This window comes from Prorops nasuta, unplaced genomic scaffold, assembly GCF_024137725.1.
Source record: "Prorops nasuta isolate Cenicafe-Biocafe unplaced genomic scaffold, Cenicafe_Pnas_1.2 PNAS00005, whole genome shotgun sequence".
NCBI classification, from domain to species: domain Eukaryota; kingdom Metazoa; phylum Arthropoda; class Insecta; order Hymenoptera; family Bethylidae; genus Prorops; species Prorops nasuta.
In genome coordinates, this window is record NW_027116802.1 from 1,523,687 (window position 1) to 1,549,177 (window position 25,491).

General features: G+C 33.8%; 1 protein-coding gene and 1 pseudogene across 21 annotated transcripts in view; one reads left to right on the top strand and one right to left on the bottom strand.

Moving 5' to 3' along the window:
- The window catches only part of Csk (C-terminal Src kinase), a 278,720-nt gene that overhangs the window by 56,275 nt on the left and 196,954 nt on the right, over positions 1-25,491 (bottom strand). For 11 of the 21 annotated variants that reach the window (XM_066727059.1, XM_066727063.1, XM_066727068.1 and 8 more), the window contains 2 exons: positions 22,082-22,174; positions 18,933-19,139 (listed from right to left, as the gene is read on the bottom strand). In XM_066727059.1, coding sequence (XP_066583156.1) covers positions 18,984-19,139; positions 22,082-22,174 — 249 coding nt within the window. In that variant the 3' untranslated portion in view covers positions 18,933-18,983. Of the gene's footprint in view, positions 1-18,931; positions 19,140-22,081; positions 22,175-25,491 lie in introns of those variants that run through there. The other 10 variants (XM_066727073.1, XM_066727064.1, XM_066727076.1 and 7 more) reach the window with 4 other exon arrangements.
- On the top strand, positions 18,146-18,817 carry LOC136773936 (putative nuclease HARBI1; annotated as a pseudogene).

Genomic DNA, 25,491 nt, shown 5'->3' on the forward strand with positions numbered 1-25,491 from the left:
TTGTTGCCCAGAATCATCAACTTAAGGTGATCCAGGAGCGACCAGCAATTACTGATGATCTTATTTCATTATAGACTAGCGTCAATTGCGGTAGAAATAGTAACTTTTAAGTCAGTGTCGCGTGAAAGAGAAAGACTCTAGCCCCTTATTGATGTCCGCCGTATTGTTTGTTACCATGCGTGCACAGATAAAGTTATTGATGCTTTTCTAGATTTCATCATGGCAGAATTGTTTAAAATAATTACTGTTTATTGTAGACATGTTAATGAAAAGAGGGTCAGCGAAGGTTTCCGAGAAATCTAACCCTTTAACCTAAAAATGTCTTGCTTTCCTTGATTGCGTTACAGCCTCACAAATGTAGGCATTGTCAGCTTACGATCTTGTTATATGGTCGTTCTGTGTAGCTGTGTTGAGAACATATATAGCCCTATTAAAGCGGGAGAACTTATATATATGGGTTTGTGATTAAAGGTTGCCAACCCGGAAAACCTGGGAAAAGGGGGTGATTTTAAGAAGAAAATTCCATAAAAAAATTTTTCTATCTCCTAAGGTTTTGGAGTAATTAGTAATTAAATTTTACTTGCCGAGCGACGGATGTGTGTGAGTGTGTGTTGATAAACAATAGGCTAAGCGTCATAAAAACAAAGAAAACATCAACACGTTTAAAAAATCCGATTGAGAACTGCATTCATTGCATATTCTCATAATTATTAATAATGAAATTAACGGATTTTTATTATAAAAATAAGCCCAAACTCGATATTGATATTACAATTTTCAGTTCGATGAAATGCACAAGTTTAACGCGAGGATTTTTGACTGCTTTAAAAACTATCATTTCCTCACCACCTGGCGGTAGATAAAGCGGTGCGTTTTTTTTATAGTGGCTTCCCCAGGAGGCCTAACCCACATTAACCATTTAATTCAGCAGTTGCTCAAATTGCCTATCCCGTTGTATCACGCATATTTGCGATCTGTGGACAATGGCACGCGTTGCTCGCTGTACCATATCTGGTGTGATGGTACGAAAGGCCGCTAAAATTGACTGCCGCACCTCTTTCTCGGTACCTTCACGACAATTCTCGACTAAATTCTTGACGTGACCCCACAGAAAATAGTCAAGAGAGTTGAGATCCGGTGATCTCGGTGTGGCCATGCGATAAGACCACTTCGACCAATCCACCTACCTGGAAAGATCAGGTTTAGCGCGAGACGCACATTCGCAGAATAATGTGCCGGTGCTCCATCATACTGGAAAAAGATTTTATTCCGCATGTTTAAAGGCACATATTCCATTAATGGGCCTAGCTCTTCTCTTAAAAAATCTACGAAATGCAGACCATCGAGTCTCGGCGGAAAGAAAACGATACCAATCTGAAATTTTTAAAAACATACAAATTTTATGTTCTTAATTTAAAAGAGTTTTCTACTTACGATTTTATTTCCAAGGAGGCCAGCCCATACGTTTTCCGACCATCGATATTGGAAGGAACACACCCGTACGGCCTTCGGATTTTCCTCACGCCGTAAAACATGGTTCCTCGAGTTGAACATTCCGTTCGGGGTGAATGTTGACTCGTCACTCCACAGAATCTGGTCTGGAAAAGTCGGATCGTTTCGGCATTTAGCGAGAAATCCTATTTTTCAAATTTATTTTTCTATTTAAATAATCTGTACTTTAGGGCTATCGTAAACATTAAATTTTTTAAGTAGCAGTACCTTCACAAAATTAAATGTGACACCCGTAATCTCGGGGGAGTAATTGTTGCACACGTCGAAAATGATAAGAGCACAAACCGTTCCTGCGTAAAAATTGACGCACCGAATGTTCTGATACGTCAATGTCACGCACGCCTAACACTGTGAATCGTACCATTTTTATTTAAAAATAGATCCAAAATGTCTGCTTCTTGTCCTACAGTGATATTTCGTGCATCACACCTCTCCTGTCTATTATGCACTCAACACCCAGTTTCATGCAAACGCAAAACAATTTTTTGAATCGTACGTCGTTTTAGATGACATCGATTGGGAAATCATCTAGCATATGGTCTTTCCGCTTCACTGGCATTTTGATTCGCCATACCATAGGTGATAATCATATCTGACATTTCCGCACAGCTAAAATCCATTTTGGATTCACTATTTTATTGCACGACTTCTTTCTTCAACGACCAAGCTGAGTCTTATTGTTTTATGAGCCTTCACAAAAAATGTAAATATTATAAACAAAATACTAGCGATTTAGTACTACCATGCACCTGCAGAATGTTTACATTTTTTGTGAAGGCTCATAAAACAATAAGACTCAGCTTGATCGTTGAAGAAAGAAGTCGTGCAATAAAATAGTGAATCCAAAATGAATTTTAGTTGTGCGGAAATATCCCATATGATTATCACCTATGGTATGGCTAATCTAAATGCCAGTGAAGCGGAAAAACTATATACTAGACGATTTCCCAATCCACGTCATCCAAAACGACTTACGATTCAAAAAATTCTTTTGCGCTTGCATGTAACTGGGTGTTTAGTGCATAAGAGACAGGAGAGGTGTGATGCGCGAAATATCACTGTAGGACAAGAAGCAGACATGTTGGATCTATTTTTAAATCAGAATGGTACGATTCACAGTGTTAGGCGTGAAATTGGCGTATCAGATCATTCGGTTCGCCAAGTTTTACGCTGGAACAGTTTGCCCCTTATCATTTTCGACGTGTGCAACAATTACTCCCCCGAAATTACGAGTGTTACATTTATTTTAGTGAAGGTACTGCTACTTAAAAAATTTAATGTTTACGATAGCCCTAAAATACAGATTATTTAAATGGAAAAATAAATTTGAAAAATAGGATTTCTCGCTAAATGCCGAAGCGATCCAACTCTTCCAGACCTGATTCTGTCGAGCGGCGAGTTAACATTCACCACGAATGGAATGTTCAACTCGAGGAACCATCTTTTATGGCGTGAGGAAAATCTGCAGGCCATACGGGTGTGTGCCTTCCAATATCAATGGTCAGTAAACGTATGGGCTGGCCTCCTTGGAGATAAAATCGTAGGTAGATAACCTTTTTAAATTGACAAGTTGAAAATTGTATATTTTTAAAAATTTCAAATTGGTCCCGTTAGCTTTCCGTCAAGACTCGATGGTCTGCATTACGCAGAATTTTTAATAGAGGAGCTAAGCCCATTACTGAAAAATGTGCTCTTAAACATGTGGAATAAAATCTTTTTCCAGCATGATAGAACAACGGCACATTATTCTGCGATTGTGCGTTTCGCGCTAAACCTGATCTTTCCAGGTAGGTGGTTGGTCGAGGTGGTCCTATCGCATGGCCACCGAGATCATCGGATCTCAACCCTCTTGACTATTTTCTGTAGGGTCACGTCAAGAATGTAGTCGAGAATCGTCGTGAAGGTACCGAGAAAGAGGTGCGGCAGTCAATTTTAGCGGCCTTTCGTACCATCACACCAGATATGGTACAGCGAGCAACGCGTGCCATTGTCCGCAGATCGCAAATATGTGTGACACAGCGGGGTAGGCAGTTTGAGCAACTGCTGAATTAAATGGTTAATGTGGATTAGGCCTTCTGGGGGGAAGCCACTATAAAAAAAACACACCGCTTTATCTACCGCCAGGTGGTGAGGAAATGATAGTTTTTAAAGCAGTCAAAAATCCTCGTGTTAAACTTGTGCATTTCATCGAACTGGAAACTGTAATATCAATGCCGAGTTTGGGCTTATTTTTATAATAAAAATCCGTTCATTTCATTATTAATAATTATGAGAATATGCAATGAATGCAGTTCTCAATCGGATTTTTTAAACGTGTTGATGTTTTCTTTGTTTTTATGACACCTAGCCTATTGCTTATCAGCACACACTCACACACATCCGTCGCTTCGGCAAGTAAAAATTAATTACTAATTACTCCAAAACCGTAGGAGATAGATAAAAATTTTTCTTGAATTTTCTTTTTAAAATCATCCCCTCTTTCCAGGTTTTCCGGGTTGGCAACCTTTAATAACAAATCCTGTATATATATGTCTTTATCTAACGTATAAATACTCTCCGACGATGAAATAGTTAAATTTTATACTCTAATATCTACTTTAGTTTTTCAAAATAAATTTCGACATGTTTAGATTTATGTGCTTCAGTTTTAATCTCAAATTACTCATACAACTCTTGTTGAGGGCGCTATAGCGCTCTTTTTCCAATGTTATTAATATCACCCAAAATATTAGTGTTTATAATTTTAATAAAAAAAATATATTGTAATGAAAATATAAGCCTATAGTGCTATTACACTGTTAGACGAGTAAATTCGGTTTCTACTAAAAAGTTCATATTTTTATTAATTTCGGAGATAAACTTGAATTAAATTTTTCGTCGGTCATGGATCCCCTTAATAGACGCTTTCGAGGATCTTTTAAATATTGGCAAAAAATAAATTTCGTGTAGCGCTTGGATTAGGAATTCAGGACATGAAGTAATATTCATAATTGATGTAATAGCATGTGAGCGTGCGTACGGCAATTCGGAACGGTGGAGAAGTACGAGTCTCTTTTATTTTTCTAAAGTGAACTGTTAATCAAAGTGATAGTGATGTCATTTTTCCATCGAATCAAAGCGCTGATTTATCGGTTTAAAATCAAGAGACATGGGGTAGTGCCTCGATGGCAAGTACATATGACAGTAGATAAAGACATGTCTATTCTGCCGTCGAGACACTACTTCTCTTATACAGCTAGTTTGGCCGCCCCAATTTTAAAATCGACTTATCTCCGTGAATAATCTATTGTCATGATTTAAGGGGAATCTGTATATCGACATTACAGAGCGAAATCTTGCGCCAAACGAAACGGGCTCATTTCTTAACCGATTTTAACGTTTATTCACCTTTTTGGAAACGCCACAAGATTATTTAGCGATCTTCGTTGGCCGATTTTTTAAATTTCACTTTTTTTTAGTTTTTTATTTTTTGAAAAATCGGCCAACGAATATCGCTAGATAATCTTTTGGCGTTTCCAAAAAGGTGCATAAACGTTAAAATCGGTTAAGAAATGAGGCCGTTTCGTTTGGCGCAAGATTTCGCTCTGTAATGACAATATACAGATTCCCCTTAAGGAGTTACGGGCAGTTAATTTCCAAAAAAACCTCTTATTTCGGAATTTTTTAAAAAGAATTTCTGCATGCTTTAAAGAAATCTAAGTAAGCTATATGATGCAGTAATAGTTAGTAAGTACATATGAATTTTAACAAAGTACAAAAATAATTTTCGTGGCGTCAGCATACGACGTCCTTGATGACTTTTTAAAAAACGATGTTAGTGGCGCATAATTTCTTAGTACCGGATCATCTACGGACAAAATTCGCTATATATTTCGAAAGTAGAATAGTTTCTCTCGGCCTTAATCTAAGGATATTCAAATATATTAAATAAGAACAAAATGGCGACATTTTAAAAATAAAAATAGAATTTGTATGAAAAAAATAATTATATTTTTAGCTAAAGAAAAAAAAGTATACAAAATAATAGAAAATCCTTCGATTATGGCCGAGATTGCTATACTAAAAAAAGTGTGTGAAGATTGAAAGCTATATGTTGAACCGTTTTGCAGTAATTTTGTTCACCATTTTGAAAAATCATGTTTTGGGATAATTGCGTTTAAAGTTAAAAGTTATAATGATAAAAGTCGTTACCGCACTATACATTTTAACCCACTATATCGCCAAATTTTATTAGAAAAACATAAAAGTTTGGCCAAATATTCCTAGGTGTTAGTACTTTTCGGAAATGTAAAAATTGAGAAATCGATTTTTCCAAATTTACTGACTGCATGTAACCCCTTAAATAAAGCTTTTCTTGAAATGGTTTGGAACAAGCTTTCATTTGAGCACACGAACATCAATATCGATCCATGCAATCCAAAGATCTCATACTATATTATCTATATACTATGTGCCGAAATTGAAATTCTCCACCTTCGTCATTTTCTCCCTTCTCCAGCTAGAATGTATGTCTATGGCTGAAGTTAGCAGCTTCAGTCACGTCATTTTCCTACTAATACCTACCTAATTTTCGGCTCTTAAAATTTGTCACTAATACCTACCTAATATTCGGCTCTCAAAATTTGTCACTACTATCAACCTAATTTTAGGTTGTCAAAATTTTGTCGGCTGCAGGATTTTTGTAATGAAGTTATATTTATTGTTATGATGTTGTTCACCCTGTATAAATGTGATTTTTTTTTAATTCAGAAATAAATTCAATCAATAGTGACAGATTGAGTTGACGATTAGATAAGTATGCGAAGTACTCTTGAGTTTAAGGTAGCCAGCAGCTCTCGAGTAGTCCAGGAATCGGCGAACAGGAAAGCGCATAATATGATGCAGTAATATATGTAAATGAACTAGGTTTATTAACCCATTAAGGCCGAAGACGGTCGATTTTAGACTGTTTTTGTACCTGAATTTCAGATATTTAGCGAAGTAGTAACTGGGTCTAAGGTATGATTCTGTATATTTTTAGGTGTGCTGAATCAGAATTCGAGATCAAATTCCATAAATTTTGACCACCAAATTAAATATGGTGGTTTTTTTGCAAAAAACTATTAAAGATTTTGTCATTTTCGAAGTTTACGATTTTTTTCAGGTATAAGACTTATAAATATATGGATATTTGATCAACAATCGGTGCACAAATTTCCAGATGTTTAACGGTGAATTTTTACGTACATACTTTATTTGCCAACATAGCCGGTAAAATGCAAAAAAGTAAAAAAAATTGAATTTTTTTTTTCATTAATTTTTTGCATTAGAAATAAAGGCTCAAATCGCAATTGTTCGAGAATAAAAATGTGTTAGAATTGATTGGAGAATTCTTTTTATCTTTTAAGATTTTTTGGAGACATTTCTTGAATATTTTAATTTTGCGATTTTTAAAAAAATTCTAAAATTTAATCTAAAAATAATGAAAAAATTGGAGAGTATCTTTTAATCAATCTAAGATATTTTTATTCTTAGACAGTTTAGATCAAACTTTGTAGTTTTCGAAAAAAAAATTATTTAAATTTTAACTATATGTAATTTTAAAAGTGTAGACATAATTTAATCATATTTTACTCGAAAACTTTATAGTTTGATCAAAACTGTCTAAGAATAAAAATATCTTAGAATTGATTAAAAGATACTCTCGAATTTTTTCAGTATTTTTAGAGATAATTTAAACATTTTTAAAAATTGTAAAATTAAAATATTCAAGAAATGTCTCCAAAAAATCTTAAGGAATTTAAAGGAACTCCTGAATCAATTCTAACACATTTTTATTCTCGAAGAATTTTTATTTGAATGTTTAGTTCTTATGAAAACAATTAATGAAAAAAAATTCAATTTTCTTTTTTTTTTGCATTTTACCGGCCATGTTGGCAAATAAAGTATGTACGTAAAATTTCACCGTTAAACATCAGGAAATTTGTGCACCGATTGTTGATCAAATATACACATAATTATACATTTTATGCCTGAAAAAAATCGTAAACTTCGAAAATAAAAAAATGTTTAACATTTTTGCACATAAAAAACACCGTATTTTATTTGGTGGTCAAAATGTATGGATTTTGAGCCAAAAATCTGATTCAGTACACCCAAAAAAATAAGGATCACACCTTAGACCTAGTTACTACTTCGTTAAATATCTGAATTTCCGCTACGAAAATATAGTCTATAATCGACCGACCTCAGTGTTAATAGGTAAAATAAATAGTTTTTTAAATATATACATATATTTACAAACAATAACTGAGTTCATGACTGCCGTGGCAGGAGTATATATAACCACGGAATTTTCGGTCTGTGAGCACTAGGGACTTTCAGTTGGAACACTGTCTAGACGGTCGAAATTATCATAAATATCCAAGTAAGTTCACCTCGGTGACACTCGCACTGAGCTGCAGGAAGGGAAAGTTATCGATAGCTTAATAGCTGGAAAATCATGCTTTAGTCATCCGCGAATACTCTTTATATAATTAAGCGGTTGCATTCTTGATTGCGAGAAAGTGCTTCGACGCGGTAGTCATCTAACTGCGGTCACAGGACCTTCTTAATCGCTGTTCATTTCGTTAGAACTATAATGTTACTTTTTTTAATACAGAATAAAATGTACTTTGTGGTACTTTGTGGGATTCTTTTTTACAGATTATATATAAATTGCAATCAAATATTTATTTTGGCATTGTTGAGGATATGGGGCTGAAGATAGCCACAACTCTCTAGCCGTGAGTTCAGGAAACACGCAGTATGAAGTTGACGAGTCACCTGGGATACGAAATGGGTGACACTCCTACTTTTAATCAAATTTTTTAAAAATAAAGAAATTAAAATTTTTTTTTTTTAAACAAGACAGTTTTAAAGCTGCTTAAATTGCGAATCCAAGAGTATAGATTTTGCGAGGGTTCGCGACTCCTTTAATGTCCTTCTTTGACTAAGAAATAGGATCTTAACATCATAAAAGCACATCTTCAAACTTTGGGCTAGACTTTTGAGATATGAGGAAATAAATATTTTTTTTTAATATACAGCCCCGTTTTGTCAAAAAAGGGCATTAAGGGAGTCGTGAACCCTTACGAAATATTTACTGATACATTGAGAATTTAATGGGCTACATGACTGTATAATTAAAAAAAAAATTTAAATTCATGATATTTCAATAATGTAACCCAAAGTTAGAAAACGTGATTTTATGGTGTTAAGGTCCTATTTCTTAGTGAAAGAAGGGCATTAAGGGAGCTACAAACCCTTACGAAATACATACTGTTACATAAAGAATTTAATGGGCTACAAGACTATATAATTTAAAAAAAAAATTTTTAATTCCTGCTATTTAAAAAATCTAGCCGAAAGTTGCAAAACGTGAGTTTATCAGGTTAAAGTCCTGTTTCTCTCTTAACGGGATCCCTCACGCCTACTTTACCGACAGTTCAAATCAATAAACAATTAGTTTAATAAAAGTCAAATGCGAAGCAAATTGAAAAAATGGGCTTCTTTATGACAAGGTGCCAGTTCTAACGAGTCAATCGAGCTTAAAAAGACTCAATCGGATGAAGAATAACGCTGTACCAATGTCCCGCGTTCTTGAAATGGAAATAACCAAAAGTGACTCCTCTTCAAGAACGCAAGACAATGATACAGTTATTTTTCTTTCGATTTGAGTTTTTTTAAACTCGATTGACTCGTTAGAACTGGCATCTTATCATAAAGGCGCCTGTTTTTTCAATTTGCTTTGCATTTGACTTTTATTAAATTAATTGTTTATTGACTTGTACTGTCGGTAAAGCACGCGTGATGGATTCCGTTAAGAAGAGCATTAAGGGAGTCGCGAACCCTTGCGAAATCCATACTATTGGATTCCGAATTTAAGCAGCTTCAAAACTGTGTGGTTAAACAAAATTAAAAAAATTTCCTTCTATTCGAAAGTTGGGAAACGTGAATTTATCAGGTTAAACTCCTGTTTCTCTCTTAAGAAGAGCAAAGGGAGTGTGTCGCGAACCTTCGCAAAATCCATACTCTTGGATTCGCAATTTAAGCAGCTTTAAAACTGTCTTGTTAAAAAATTTTTTTTAAATTTCTTTATTTTTAAAAAATTTGATTGAAAGTAGGAGTGTCACCCATTTCGTACACCGGGTGACTCGCCAACTTCATGCTGCGTGTTTCATGAGCTCGCGACTAGAAAATCGCGGCTATCTTCAGCCTTATGTTGAGGATCCAACTCTTTGATTGAATTAATTGAGATTAATAAGAACAAGATTGACATTGGGAAGTCTACGTTTAACGTTCAAGTACATGGCTTATGATCAAGGATAAATTAAATAATAGAAACTGCTAAGATAATTGAAAATTAATCGCAATTATTTAATATATTCAAACCATTACTAAAGTGTATGTGTTATTTCTTTTGTTAAAATTGATATCTATACTACATTTCTAAAAGGATGGATAACACATCTGGGAAATATCTTATTGGACGTTAAAAACATCTTATTCCTACAATTAGAGAAAAGCACAAAAATATATATTAACTGCTTTTAAATGTTCAATTATATTATACACAAGAATAAAAACTAATATTGACCTACTTTTCAATAATCTTAGATATAACAGGTTATTATCATTTCCTACAAAAATTAAATTTCCAAATAATTAAAATAGAAAATATTATGAGAAAAGCCTCTAAAAGTGCATTTATGGTAATAACTTTAAAATTTTGTATATGAAAGGCATAAGTTGAATCAATATATGAAACTGAAACTTGAATACTTAAAATAAAAGAGGCTCTTCCATTACAAAAATAGGCATATTTCCTACTTTATGATAATCAAAGGAAGCTAGAAATGATTCTAGTTTACTAGAGAAAGAACCTTATATTAATGCAAACTTGATGTTGAGAGTAACGCCTAAGAAAAAGGTGAAAAAAGGGATAAATTTATAAGCAAAGGACCACGCAGAATCCTTATGGTAAAGTGGTTTGTGTCAAATTGGCGAACGTTTTGAAGTGTTATGTATCTTTGCGTCCTAAACAAATGTCTCCATGGGCACATAGCCCAAATTACACCATGTTTCGAAATAAAGCTCACTGAAATCAGTATCATCGAGTATTGATTCTATTTCAGAATTAAGCTTTTTTGTGAAATCCTTGATTTAAGACTTGCTGTATAACTGAAATAAAACCAATATTGTTGACCTCGACATTAAGTTAGTTTAAAAAAACATCTCAAAGATAATGGTCAAGGTCAGTTTAAGGTCAATAACTCATTTGAATTGGATTTTCTTATTTTTAACTACGAAATTAAATAACTTGTATTTACTATCATAAATTTTATTTCTTAATAAATTAATTTTTACCTGTTCACGTGATCTGTTCACACATGCACGGTGACGGGAACGGTTTTTTTATTTAGTATTTCTGCAATACACCTTTTAAATTGCTTTGATCTTCAAGGCAAAAATTACTTGAAGTAATTTTACAAATGATAGAAAGTATATTAAATCTTATATGTATAGAGGTTTAGTTATTACACTTCAGCACTAGTTTAAATATTGTTTCAAACCTATTTCTTCATCTCAGATCTGTATATGTCCAAAAATATATTTTCATAATAAAGTTTTGAAAATATATTGATATATTTTCTCTTTACCACTTTTAAAGATATTAATTCTTTCCCGAATAGACACCAATTCTTGTGATTATCATGTATATTTGCTTCATAAGTAATTATTAATTTTATATTTCGTTCAATAAAAATGGTGTGAAAAAAATGTTCTTCTACCTTTAATTACATAAGATCGAACATGGCGCAACGTATGGCATGTTATGTGTGTAATGATTTTTTTCAACCTCGTATCATGCGTCTTATGAAGAATTTCAACGATCAAAAAGTGGTGCTATAAGGCATTGTAACTAGCTTGGCCCTCCGGCTCTTATGGTAAATAATTTGTCACGTATTTATTTAAACTATGATATATTGGTCACACGTAATGAAGGTGCTTCAGAAGATCCGCAGAGTCTTAGATTGAATGTTCTTCGACAAAGATCCACCAATACATGTATGATTTGCAATCATTTGGATAATGATTTGCACCGACTTAGTATTCAGTCTCGGGGTAATATATATTTAGACAAAAACATTTACGTTCCTCAAGCAACCCGTGTCTGCTTGCAACACCTTGATGAAGCAGGATTGCTTTTAAAAAACTTATATGTTGACTTGCAATATTTAAATCGACCTATAATTTTACCAGGCATAGAAGTCAGCAGATTCTTCACATTATTAAGAGAATCAGCTCTGATAAATCGTGAGAGTACTCTATATCCTAACACTTTATCTGATAAGAACTTCATTTACCTTACATTTTTAACAAAAACCCAATTTAACTAGTTATACGAATATTGTGTACCTGTTCTTGAAGCTAACCTTTTTTGCCATGTATCTATGAAAGCTCTTTTCATATTTTTGTGTAAAATGCGCGCGCCATGGATTTTCTGATGAGCTTCTGAAAATTTTATTCAATCATTCTAGCAGACAGGCAGTAAGTATGTTGATTAGTGTGGTAAGGAGATCAATGCTGATACGATTTGTAGAGGAAAATATTGGTCTTGGGGCTATAACTCGTCAACAATTCATCGCAGAGCATGTAACTCCATTTGCGAATGAATTGTATACTGATAATCCAAGTGAATTGAAAGCCATTGTAATTGCCGATGGAACTTATAGTTATATAGAAAAATCAGGAAATTACCATAGCTTGAGACAAATTTACTCTATTCACAAAGAACGTCATTTAGTGAGACCTATCATGATTGTTGCACCTGATGGATACATTCTCGATATTCAAGGACCATATTTCGTTGATGGAAAAAACAACGATGCCTCGATTTTAATTGATCAATTCCAAAAAGATATCAACAACATTAACGAATGGTTTCAAAACGGCGATATTTTTCTTGTCGATCGCGGCTATCGAGATGCACTGCAATTCTTGCAAAATCGAGGATACAACATTCAAATGCCACCTGTCTTGGAACGCAACCAGCATCAATTTACTACTGAAATGGCCAATCGCGCTCGCTTGGTAACCATGCAACGATGGGTAGTCGAAGCTCGAAATGGTAACGTAAAAACCATTTACAAGTTTTTAGACGGACTTATTCAAAGAGCTCACGTCTTACATTTAAAAGAGTTTTACTTTATAGCTGGAGCATTGATAAATAAATATAGAGAACCTTTTCAAATGACGAATAAAACTGTTGCCCTAGCGCGAGAGATTAAACTTCAACTAAATGATGTTAACGTGGTACAAGCGAAAGTTGAAGCTGAGAATCTCCACAGAAGAAATGCCATGTGGGAACAATTGAATCAGGAACACGTTCCTAAATTTCCTCTAGTAGATCTTGAATATTCACGTCAATTGGCTCTTGGTCCATTCCAACTTGAATTAGCTTCTTCATATGTTCAGGACAAGTTTGAACACGAGAGTACAGGTATCTTTGAACTTGACAGAAATAAAAATGTACCAGGTTTTATAAGAATTAGAATCTATTCTCATTTCAGGAATGCTACTCGTTATAAAATATGGATAACTTATCGAGTAGGAGAACTTGAAAACGATGAAATGGGAGATAGATATGGCAAAGGTATTTTAAGATACTATTGCGCCTGCAAGACTGGAGCACGAACTTTAGGTTGTTGCGCACACATTGCGAGTATCCTGTGATTCCTCGATTGGGCTCGGCATCAGCAGAATATAAAATATCCCAGTAAAGTAGTACTTCGATACATCCAGGATGCAGGCAATAGAAATAACGAAGACAGAACAATAATAGGACAATCGATGTTCGATTGTAAAGAATAGATTTTAAAAATACATCACTTTGACTATATTATGGACATTGACAGTTTCATGATTCGAATTAATAAAACCAAAGTAATACTGATCAACTTTCTAATTAACTGACAACGACAATATCTGATGAATTTAAACCTGTAACGAAGTTCTCCGTTACGTATCCGAGATACCGAATAAAGAACGTAAAAGCTACCGAACAATGGATATTATTAATCCTTACGTTACCGACTAGTGAGATAGGCTCACGAGTGGATTATAGTTAACGTCAAGGATAGAACCCGTTTACTGACAGAGGCTGGGATGAAAAGACCGGCGCTCCAGGAAGCGATGTCCAGGTTGTCCTGGGAAGTAAGGCAGGGCCATGTGAAGCAACCCAGGCAACCTGAGATAAGGAGAAACGGCCTCGAGGAGTCCTAAAAAGAATGGTTGATTCTATAAGTCCCCACGAGGAGGGGAAATAGAACATCGAGTCTGGCTTGAACGCTGATTATGCGCTTTAAGCAAGCTGCGTGAAAGTTGTGTGCTGACTGCCAATAGCAGGCAGTCGGAACGCGACCATGGGACTGTGTTGATGTGTCCGTTCGCGTACGTGAGGCGTGTGCTATAGGCCAGCCTGCAGGTACACTGTTGAAAACTGAATCATGTACAGGTATAGTTTCTGCTTCCCTATACTATCTTGTAGCAAAAATGCTTCTCGCAAAACTGATTCATGTCCATCTCAACTCTCCTATTCTATTGTAACGATTGATTTGAACTAATAACGTGTATAAGGAGAAGGGGAAATAGATTCATAGGTGATATAGGAGCATGTAAGCAGATGGCGAGTTACTCTCATGAGATCTGTAAAAGGATAGACTAGTAAAATAAAACTCTTATTAAAATAAAATCTTATCTTTAATGGTATAAAGTAGACTATCCCACACTATCTTATAGGAAAAATTAAAAGACAACAGAAGACGAAACGCGACATTGACAAATATGAAGATGATGATGTTTTGGACGTAGTAAAAGTACTATCCAAAAAGCATATTATTTATGTTGAAAGCATCGGAATATCGAAAGATGTAATGCAAAATAATGTAAATGTAGCGCATATATATAATTATGTATAAGGTGTAAAAGGGATGAAATCGGATGTAATTTTCAGCCTCGAAAGAGGAAACATCATCAGATAAGTATCGGGAGCAGTAAATCAGAAGAAAGATTAAAGAATATTTTGCTTTGCTAAATTAATCTTTCTTCTGATTTACTGCTCCCGATACTTACCTGATGCTATTTCTGCTTTATAGGCTGAAAGTTACATCCGATTTCTTCCCTTTTACACCTTACATATAATTATATACAGGATCTTTTCCTAACAGCGGAGCATAGGAGATTCGTGTTAGCTGACTATAGCACTCGGAATGATGGAATCTGAGAGCGCTGATTGGTCAATATTGCGTAGTACCAACGTATAATAGGCCGTTACCAATAGTTGGATACAAAAAATGAGATTCATCCGTCATATTGGTGTGGAGAAATGTTTACATGCTAATCCTAGCTGAAAGAGGTGTAAAATGGAGAAATGTCAAATGGTAAGGTTACTAAAGTAAAAATTGAAAATAATGAATGGAAAGTACGAATATTCTTCATTTTCATTCAAAGCATTCAATGTTTACTTTAGTAAGGACAACATTTGACATTTTTCTATTTTACACCTCTTTCTGCTATGATCAGCATATAAACATTTCTCCACAACAAAATGGTGGATGAATCTCATTTTTCGTATCCAACTATTGGTAACAGCCTATTATATGTTGGTACTACGCAATATTGATCAATCAGCGCTCTCAGATTCCATCATTCCGAGTTCTATAGTCAACTATCACGAATCTCCTACGCTCCGCTATTAGGAAAAGACCGTGTATATGCGCCACATTTACATTATTTTGCATTACAACTTTCGACATTCCGATGCTTCCAACATAAATAATATGCTTTTTGGATAGTACTTTTACTACGTCCAAAACATCATCATCTTCATATTTGTCAATGTCGCGTTTCGTCTGCTGTTGTCTTTAAATTTTTGCTATAAGATAATATAGGGGAGTTGAGATGGACATGAATTAATTTTGCGAGAAGCATTTTTGCTACAAGATAGTATAGGGAAGCAGAAACTATACCTGTACATGATTCAGTTTTGAACAGTGTACGTCACGACTGGATACTGGACAATGCATAGTGGGTTGTGCAGGGGCGTAGTTAGACCGCTAGTATGTGTCGCATTGCCCTCCGTAATTCCATAGGCTTGCGCTATGGCTGGACGGACCGAGAACATTGTCTGCGTGGTGGTCCGCCCTTGGCAGGCTCTATGCTTGGCAATGATACCGCGTGTTCCCGGACTCCTCACCACCACCTGTATGTGAGTAGTGAGGGTGAAATGTATGCTCTTCAGCATGTAGGTTTGCAAGGCTTGGACTTCCGTAAGGAACCCTTCCCTCTCTCCACGACCTAGAATACTGAGCGACCCTAGCTACATCTACCGTTCTAATGCATGGCCGCAGGGCCGTATAAGATGCATAGTAAACGGAGTCGAAAGACTCAAATGATACCGTAGAGTTGTTGGTCACCCAACTGACCAACTGGCGCTACGTTAATGATAAATAAGGACGGGCGAAGATAATGTAAAACCCGTAGAGTGAGTGGCCACTCACACTGATGGGAATAATGTTACAATCCCGACATTGCAACCTCCACCTGGTAAACTCTGGATAACATTAATGCAAGCGGCAATAGTAAATAATTTTCTTATTTTGAGATTTACGCATAGGTATTTAATGCTAATAAAGTCATGATCAAATTCACATTCGAAAGTAAGTTTTTGCGAGCCTTCAATTTCAAGAATTCAATATAAGGTGTCTGTTCAAAAAATTAAGTTTGACCTTAAACTGACCTTGACCATTAACTTTGAGATGTCTTTTAAACTAACTTGAAGTCAAGGTCAACAATATTGGTTTTATTTCAGTTATACAGCAAGTCTTAGATCAAGAATTTCACAAAAAAGCTTAACTCTGAAATAGAATCAATACTCGATGATACTGACTTCAGGTAGTAGTCTAGAAAATCGACCGGTTTTGCAGGGTATTTTTCGGGAATTTTTTTGACTACCTAAATGAAATGCAAAAAATCGGAAAATTTTATATTATTATTACCTTATTGAATTATACAAAAATATATATTTTTTTAATTTTTACCATATTTTATTTAAATTATTTGGGTCAAAGTAGGTGAAAAAAAAACATGTGCTACTGACCCATAAGGTATCTCCAGTTTGGATAGTCGGAAACAAAAAAATTTAACGAATTATTGTTCAGTAGAATTGTCATTCTGGCCGAAAATAGAAAAAATTAATTTGGTTGAAAAATAACAAAATGTCGGACTTCTAAAAAAAGGTACAATTTTTTTAGTGTAAACTGGGCTGTAACTTGAAAAATAATGGATGAAAAAAAATGATTCTAGTTCCGGCCAGAATTACAGATGTGTAGAACAACCTGTAAACATTTCAGCTCGATTGGTTCAATAGAAAATCTATTATGCCTCGGGCCGACCGAGAAAACATAGTTTCGAGAAAAACGCGTTTAAAGTTTGGCTAACAGAACTTTCATGCTCACACTAATCGTCGATCTCCGGTGCGTATAACAAGCCTTTGGTCTCTTCATACGTGTCAAACACGTGTATATCTGTTTTTATCCTTTCGTACATCAAAAGCTATACGAAACTGCAAGGAAATATAAAGGTAATGAGTCATAATAATGAGGAATAACCCTTAGCAGCTGTCGCGCAACTTACAGCGTTCAATTATGCGGCACTGTCGAATGTATGTTATATCTTTGTTAATATTTTGAATATCGGTTTAAAATTTATGCACCATATTCTCATATTGGTATACTATCGAAATATGAAAAAAAAAATTTTCGACCCAAACAACTAGACTACTACTTTAAGTGCAACAGTTGGGATTATACATTCACTTTTAAATATTATTCAGTGTTACTACCTTTACTTGTATATCAAATACATTTATAATCTAAAGTTAATAACATTTACAGGTTTTAACAGCTTTACATTTTTTTGCACATGGAAGTTATCAGTTTGGAATAGGGAAAAATATATTTATGAATATAAATCAGTCGTCTGTAAGCAGAAGCATAAATAAAATCATTAATATTTTCAATAAACCAGAAATATTAAATACTTAGGTCAAATTTCCTGATAATCTGCAAGGATTACATAAACTACGAAGTGAGTATGTTATATACAATTTAAAAATATCATTCCCAGTAATCACTATTCATTTTTATTTTCTGCTGTATTAAATTTAATTAATCAATATTAGATTTTACATAAAACATTGTTTCCCTGGTGTCACTGATTGTATAGATTGCACACACGTTGCAATTTTCCCTACTCCTAAAGAATATCCATTATATCCTGAGCACATATATAATAATAGAAAAAGATATCATTCAATTAATGTACAATTGGTAATATGTAAATTATAAATAGGCTATTTTCCATTAATACTTTATCGAACTAAACAATAAATTTGAAAGAACGAATATACACTTTACTTATTTGAACTTATTACCGGAGTTCTGTAGTGCAGTAATAATAGAATAACAATAGTTGGTGAAATATTATCTTTCATAATTTTACTTGTATCAATTTTTATTTCAGATTTGTGATTCAAGTATGAAAATAATAAATGTTAATGCAAAATTTCCAGGAAGTACACACGATTCGCATAGATGGAATAACAGCAACAATCTTCCATTAATGCCAGATGAAAGCAGTCATAGGCAACAATGTTTCTTGTTAGGTAACTATTAGTTTTCAAATATTTTTCTACATTTTTATTTAGGTTTTAGTATTAACACTAAATTTACGGACTGAGCCAATTTGACTCATTCAAAGGTATTTCAATCTCATAATTTATATGTAAACAATATTTTAAATAAAGTTTTTAATAATAAATCTTTCATTTCATTTAAAGTAGAACTAATTTCTATATATAAAACTTCAATTTTCGTGTAATATTCAAATTATCTCACTTTGGTAAAAATAGGTCTAATCAACGTCCGTAAATCTAGTGTTAAAGACTTCTGATTATTGTCTTGTAGGAGACTCTGGATATTCACTTCGATCATGGTTAATGACACCAATTTTAAATTGTGATTTAAGTTCTGCTGAAGAAATATATAATAAACGACATGCTAGCACTAGGTGACTTATAGAAAGATGTAATGGTTTCTTGAAAATGAGATTTCGTTGCCTATTAAAACACAGAGTTTTACATTATTGGCTTGACGTATGTTCAAAGATCATAAATACATGTGTTGTATTGCATGATATGTGTATATGTGATAATATACTGTAACCTGTTTTATTAGCGAGGTTAGTCGCCGCAAAAACAGCTCGGTTCGATTGACCGAGAGGGATCAAAATAAATGTGGACAAGTCTAATGTGGGTAACAAAAACTGTTTATTCAAGGAATAAATAAAAGAAACAATTATTTACAATTGTTTTACATTATAACCTTAACCTATTTGTGTTTGTGTTGTTCGTGTACTGCCGCTGCAGGTGTGTTCGTATGTGTGTCGGTTGTTAAGTCGCAGGTACAAAATTCGCCCGCTGGCGGCGCTTCGGTCGGTAGCCTCACGGTAAGGCCCGGGAAACCAATATGGCGGTTATCGGGGAGCTGTAAAGAAAAAGGTCATTAAGGCCTGAAAAGAAAACGGCCGTTGGTCCGGAAAGCTCCTGGACGCAGCCGTTAGCATGCGGGCATGGGTGGAGGAGAGGCGTAGACGACGCGGAGAACTCCTGCGTAGGAAAGGAGGGAATGTACCCGGAGAGCTCCTGGGTACGGAATACTCAACTGGGCCGGAGCTCGGTCTTATATACCCAGTTGAGACGCCGAAAACGGTATCGGCGCTGCGGAGCGGCCGTCTTGGGTAGTTAGGGAGGGGCATGCCGAGAACACTATACTTTGCGCACGCTATAGTATAGGCCGCGGTATCGGCACGTACGCTACAGCGCCTACAGCTCTCCCCACCACGCAGTATCGTGTATGGGGCAGCGACAAAGCAAGCGTCTCGTCACAATATCTAATCCAGAACCAGACGGAAATGAAGAAATAGATTTAGGTATGGATATTAACAATGATGCAATTCCATACAAGAATGGCAGAACATATCCAGATTTAGTGAATGGAAGAGGAATAAGGAATAATATGATAAGAAAATATTTGTGAAAGCAACAGTTTTTACAGTTTATTTGGTATACATTATATTTAAATAAATAAAATTACAAAAATGTTTAACATTTGTTTTTCAACATGAAAACAATAACTTCATAACATTATAAAAATAATATCATTTTCCTTTATATAAAAATAAAATACTTTTCTCTATATACATATTAGGTACATGCAGGAACTATAAAATTATAAAATAGTAATAATTTAAAATTTATTAAACACGGTATTAATTAATTGTTGAATACTATACACTAAATTTTCTTTAACTTCTATATCTTTTTGTAGCAAGGACAACTTTTTGTCATAATGTTCCTTCTTTATTTCCATTTCTAGCTTTGAAATTTCAGCAAGTTTCTCAGTCTGCGTAATGATTTTTTTTAATTTTTCTGATGCAGTCAATTTTTTTTGTTTTTTTTTTATTATCTGCTCCATTATGCCATTATTTGAAGTACTCGCTACATTCAGTTGATCAGAATGATTTCTTTTTAAGTTAGTATTCTGTTCTATGAACGGTTCTATCGTTTTTTCATCCTCAAGTAAATATTCAATATCTTTATCATTGTATTCCAATCCTGTAAAATAAACCTAATTTATACCTATATTAGTCTAAGACTATATCCTACTGTATATGTATATTATAATTTATGCAAATCATATTAAATTTTTTATTCACAACAACCTTTTATATGCATACAAACGTTGCTTCAGATTCTTTATTATTTTCATGCCCATTTACAGCTGAAGAGCCAATCAACGCTAATACACTGTTGTCTGTATATGACCACATTTGATTTAACGCAGGACATCCACCAATTTCTTTATTATAATTTTTCAGAAGCGTGTTTTTAGCCTCAGCTCTTGTGTATATATCCTGCCAAGTCTAAAATATATACTTGTATAAAATGATTAAATTTATATATACATATATATATATCTACTAAAAATAAAATATTATGCATCAGAGTAGCCTTTTAAAATGATTAAAATGCAACATAAAAAATAAAATTATATTTGATAAAATATTTCTTTTTTTATACTTTTCTCCATTGCTGCCAAGATTTAGTTACACCTGGAATTTTCATGAAGTCTTCTTGTCAACTCCTCCCATAATTTTTTAGCATCCTTGTATGTAAAAGATGATGAAAATTTACCAGATACTAATAATGAATGGTTATTCATAAAATCTGTAAATTTATTAATTATCATATCATTTTTTTAGCAATTATAAAAATTATACAATTTTGTATTACTTTAAACATTCTTACCAATAAACAATGCTTTTTGCTCTTCGTTTACTTAAGAACACCTTTTTTTTCTCATCCATTTGGATATTATATTAAATATCTATAAATGCACAATACATGAGCACGAAAATGTGCAAAGCAAATTGAAAAACTCGAATTTTCACTCTACATTATCAAAATGCAGTTCAGACTTGTTTAATGAATATTATGCACCAACACAGCTCATAATTTATCAAATGCAATGATTATAAATATTGCACTCATATTTTGATAAATTGTATATCTATTGTCCGTAACCTAATTCCTCTTACATTTTAAAAGAAAAAGAATTCAAATTTAAAGCAAAGATGATAATTGGCTATTTGTTGTGATAGAAATATGGTAACATTGCATTGATATCGTGAATAGAAATTATCGTATTTAAGGGGAATCTGTATATCGACATTACAGAGCGAAATTTTGCGCCAAACGAAACGGCCTCATTTCTTAACCGATTTTAACGTTCATGAACCTTTTTGGAAACCCCAGAAAATTATCTAACGATCTTCGTTGGCCGATTTTTAAATTTAACTTTTTTTTTACTTTTTCATTTTTTGAAAAATCTGCCAACGAAGATCGCTAGATAATCTTCTGGCGTTTGCAAAAAGCTGAATGAACGTTAAAATCGGTTAAGTAATGAGGCCGTTTCGTTTGGCGCAAGATTTCGCTCTGTAATGTCGATATACAGATTCCCCTTAACGTATCGATTGCTTCTCCAAAATTAGGAATGCTTGTCGCATACAATATTAAAACACAAGTTTTATCTCTTACGATAATTATCACATAAGTTTGAGAATCAAGTTCCTGCAAAGTAAATTTTGCTAAAATAACTTTTTTTCTCATTTAAGAAACTTCAAACGATTCACATAAAACCGATTAGTTAAGAAGCTATTAAATCGTCTTTGTAATGTGTTTGAACACTATAAGAAAATTTAAACATTGTGTTTTTGAAGCACCCTCCACCCCTTTTCATTAAAATATCATTGTTCTTTGATTTTTCATGTCAGAGTTATCTTTAATCTAAATAGTTTATTTTTAATCGAAAAATTCCTATAATTTACGTTTTTTAATAACGTAGATAATTAAGCTATACTGATTTACCTGACGCATTATATCATAGACTTCTGGGGGACAGCCATCAGGTGGTTCCATCTTGTAGCCCTTTTCAACACATTTTACAACATCCGCTAATTGCTGTAACAATAAATTATAATTAATATTTTAGTCTACAACATTTCAAGTAAATAATATTATACAAGGTATAAGATTAATTCGTATGTAACCAAAAGTCGTAGATAAAAATACAAATTGTAGTATACAGGGTATAACGAAATGACCGTATTTTCTCCTAACTGGATGTTCGGGGTGACAACCCGAGTGCACGTGTAAAATTTCGTTCAAATCGTTCAAGGAGTTTAAAAGTTACTTCCATTTAAAAATTACTCTTTTTCGGTCCTTTTCGAATAACTTTGACTGCACAATGGAAAATGCAGAAAGTGAAAAAACCATTGATGAACACCCTGTTAGAATGTAAAAATTATCGATCGCACGCGATAATACATTTGCTATTTATTTCTTGAATCTGGCTATTAATTTAAAAAATAGCAAAATCCTTTTCGTTACAATTCCAATTGAATGCAGTACAAGTACCATTATCTGAATTGATGGAATGAGCGAGAAGAGTCAATAAAAAGGAAAGTATCAGAAGCTAAGAAGTCGCGCGAACGCACTGATATTTTAATAGGCAATGCATGCGGGTATTCCCTTTCTACTATCGAAGCTAAAGAGAATGATTTAAAATCAATTCATTGATGATAGAGAAAATTATACTTATGCATTTAATGCTCTTCAAGTTCCTTTACATCTAAGTGTTTGGAAAAGCTTCCATATGGCTCTTCGATGCTTTCCAGAAAGCACACTATTACAGATTTTGCATTAAAGTAATTGCGAATTTAAGCCAATTATGTATTAACTGTTTTAGTTTCGGGCAGAAAAGAGGTACCTACGCGAAAAATTCCGGGCGATTTTCAGAGTTTTTCTAGGGTTCGGGAAAATGCTCATCAAAACCAAACGCAGTTCGATATTTAAGTGATTCAAAAAGCAGTGTATTTCTTTCGTAATGAAATTACATAATTTATAAGGTATTACAAATTTATTTTGAGATAGAGTTCTCCCGAAGCGAATAGTAAAGCGCTAAAAAGCGCGGGCCGATATATGGGCTCTGGCACATTTCGCGAGTGCAGATAGAGCCGATATATCGGCCTCCGGCACTAAAAGGGTTAACCTACACTTTATCAAAATACTGGTTAATTTGAAACTTTTAACTATTTGAAGTAGGCTAATAAAGAGTGGTCGAAACTAATTATTAATTATTCTTTCTCTCTATGTCTTCCTCTTCAGCCTACTTCAAACAGTCCAAAAGTGTCAAATTAACCCGTGTTTCAATGAAACTTAGGTTAATATCTAATTTTTTTAAATTCACGAGGTTTAAATGCAAAATCAGTGATAGTGTGCTTTCTGGAAATCATCCAGGAGCCAGTTTGAAGCTTTTTCAAAAACTTTGATTTAAAGGAACTTGGAGAATATTAAATGGGTAAGTTTAGTTTTCTCTATCATTAATGCATTGATCTTAAATCATTCTCTTTAGCTTCGTTAGTAGAAAGAGAATGCCCTCATGCATTGCCTATTAAATTATTAGTACGCTCGCGCAACATCTTAGCATCTGTGATACTTTCTTTTTTATTGCGTCTTCTCGCTCTTTCCATCAATTCGGTCAATGATACTTGTACTGAATTGAATTGGAATTGCAATGAAAAGAATTTTGCTATTTTTAAATTAATCTAATAGCCAGATTATAGAAATAAATAGCAAATGTATTATCGTGCGCGATCGATAATTTTTACATTCTAATGGGGTGTTCATCAATTGTTTTTCCACTTTCTGCACTTTCCATTGTGCAGTTAAAGTTGTTCGAAAAGGAGCAAAAAAGGAAGATTTCTAAATGGATATAATTTTTAAACCCCTTGAACGATTTGAGTGAAATTTTACACGTGCATTCGTGTTGTCAGTCCGAACCTCCAGTTAAGAGAAAATGCCGTCATTTCGTTACACCCTGTATATAAATTAGAGCCCTCATTGACATGTTGAAAGTTCGCTGCCACTGCCTCTGTGACTGATATAAACGGCAAATTTGTTACTGGCCATACATGTGGCCACACCGGCTATCTATAGGTTAATTTCGTGTATGTTAAATATGTATATAGTAAACAATTATAATATTTTTCAAGGTAAAAATCATGTAAACGCGTATTTGTGCTTGCAACGCTCCATCGTGCAAACAATATCTGGTGGCAATTTTACAAACTAGCATCAGACTTGTTGCAGCATAGCAATAAGAATCTGCTGCAGTCTGCACGACCATACGGCATACACTCTAATCTTTTCTTTGACCGTTATAAGAGCTAAACGCAGCCATTTTATGTGTTACACGGTGACCATTTTGACATGCTTAGAACAGAGTAGTTGCAGTTTGGAAGGCAAGAGGCAAAGTGACTAATAAAATGGATCCTATTAGCAAATTATTAGAACAATAGAATTTTCCTATGTTAGTTCCTATTTTTAAGGGTAAGTGAACGTTATAAATATTTTAATGTAGACGTGAGAATGAACAGTAAATATTGGATACTATATGCATGGGTGTTATATAATCTTTTTTAAAACATTTATTGGTGGTGAATGTTCATATAATTGTATAAGTTTTACAATAATTGTATAAGTAGCGAATAGTAAATAGCTAGTTAAAATAAATATTGTACACAGTTTTACTTTGTGAGACTAAAAAAGTGATGGTTTTTAAATTATAGCTTTTATGCAAGTATTCTAGAATAATAATAAAAAAAAATTGAAAAAAGTTTCTTACTGTAATGACATTAATCTTCAAGACCTCTTAACACTAGCTGAGGATTCATCATTATAAGGTAACAAAAAGCATAGGAAGTAAACTTTTTAATATAGACGATGATAATGGTTCAAGAATGTTAATTCTGCTATTGAAGACTTCTAATATTATTCTTAATACTAAAAATTTGTTTTCTTTCCTATCCAACAAAAATGTCATATATCAAATTCATACTTAATCATACATTAACAGTGCGTAAACTCCCCATGCAGCACACACAGGTAAAGTTCTCTAAGGTAGTTCACTCGAAAAAGCTATTTTTCTGTTTGGCTTTTGATTTTCAAGTATGTTGTAGTTAACATTTCAACGGATACATTGGTATTTTTTTTAAGATAGCAAGCGGTGCTTTTTTTAATATATTGAAGTCCAAACTTCAAGTTATTAACATATGATTATATAGGAGACACGCCTCTATTCAAGCATTTTCACTAACTGTATGACGAGTTTTTTTGCTGCATTTTTAAAAAACTATTATGTTAAATTTTAAAATGTTAAGATAAAGATGCCGTTTTGCCTAATATAGCTTGCCGTAGTAAATCCTGAGAAATTTTAG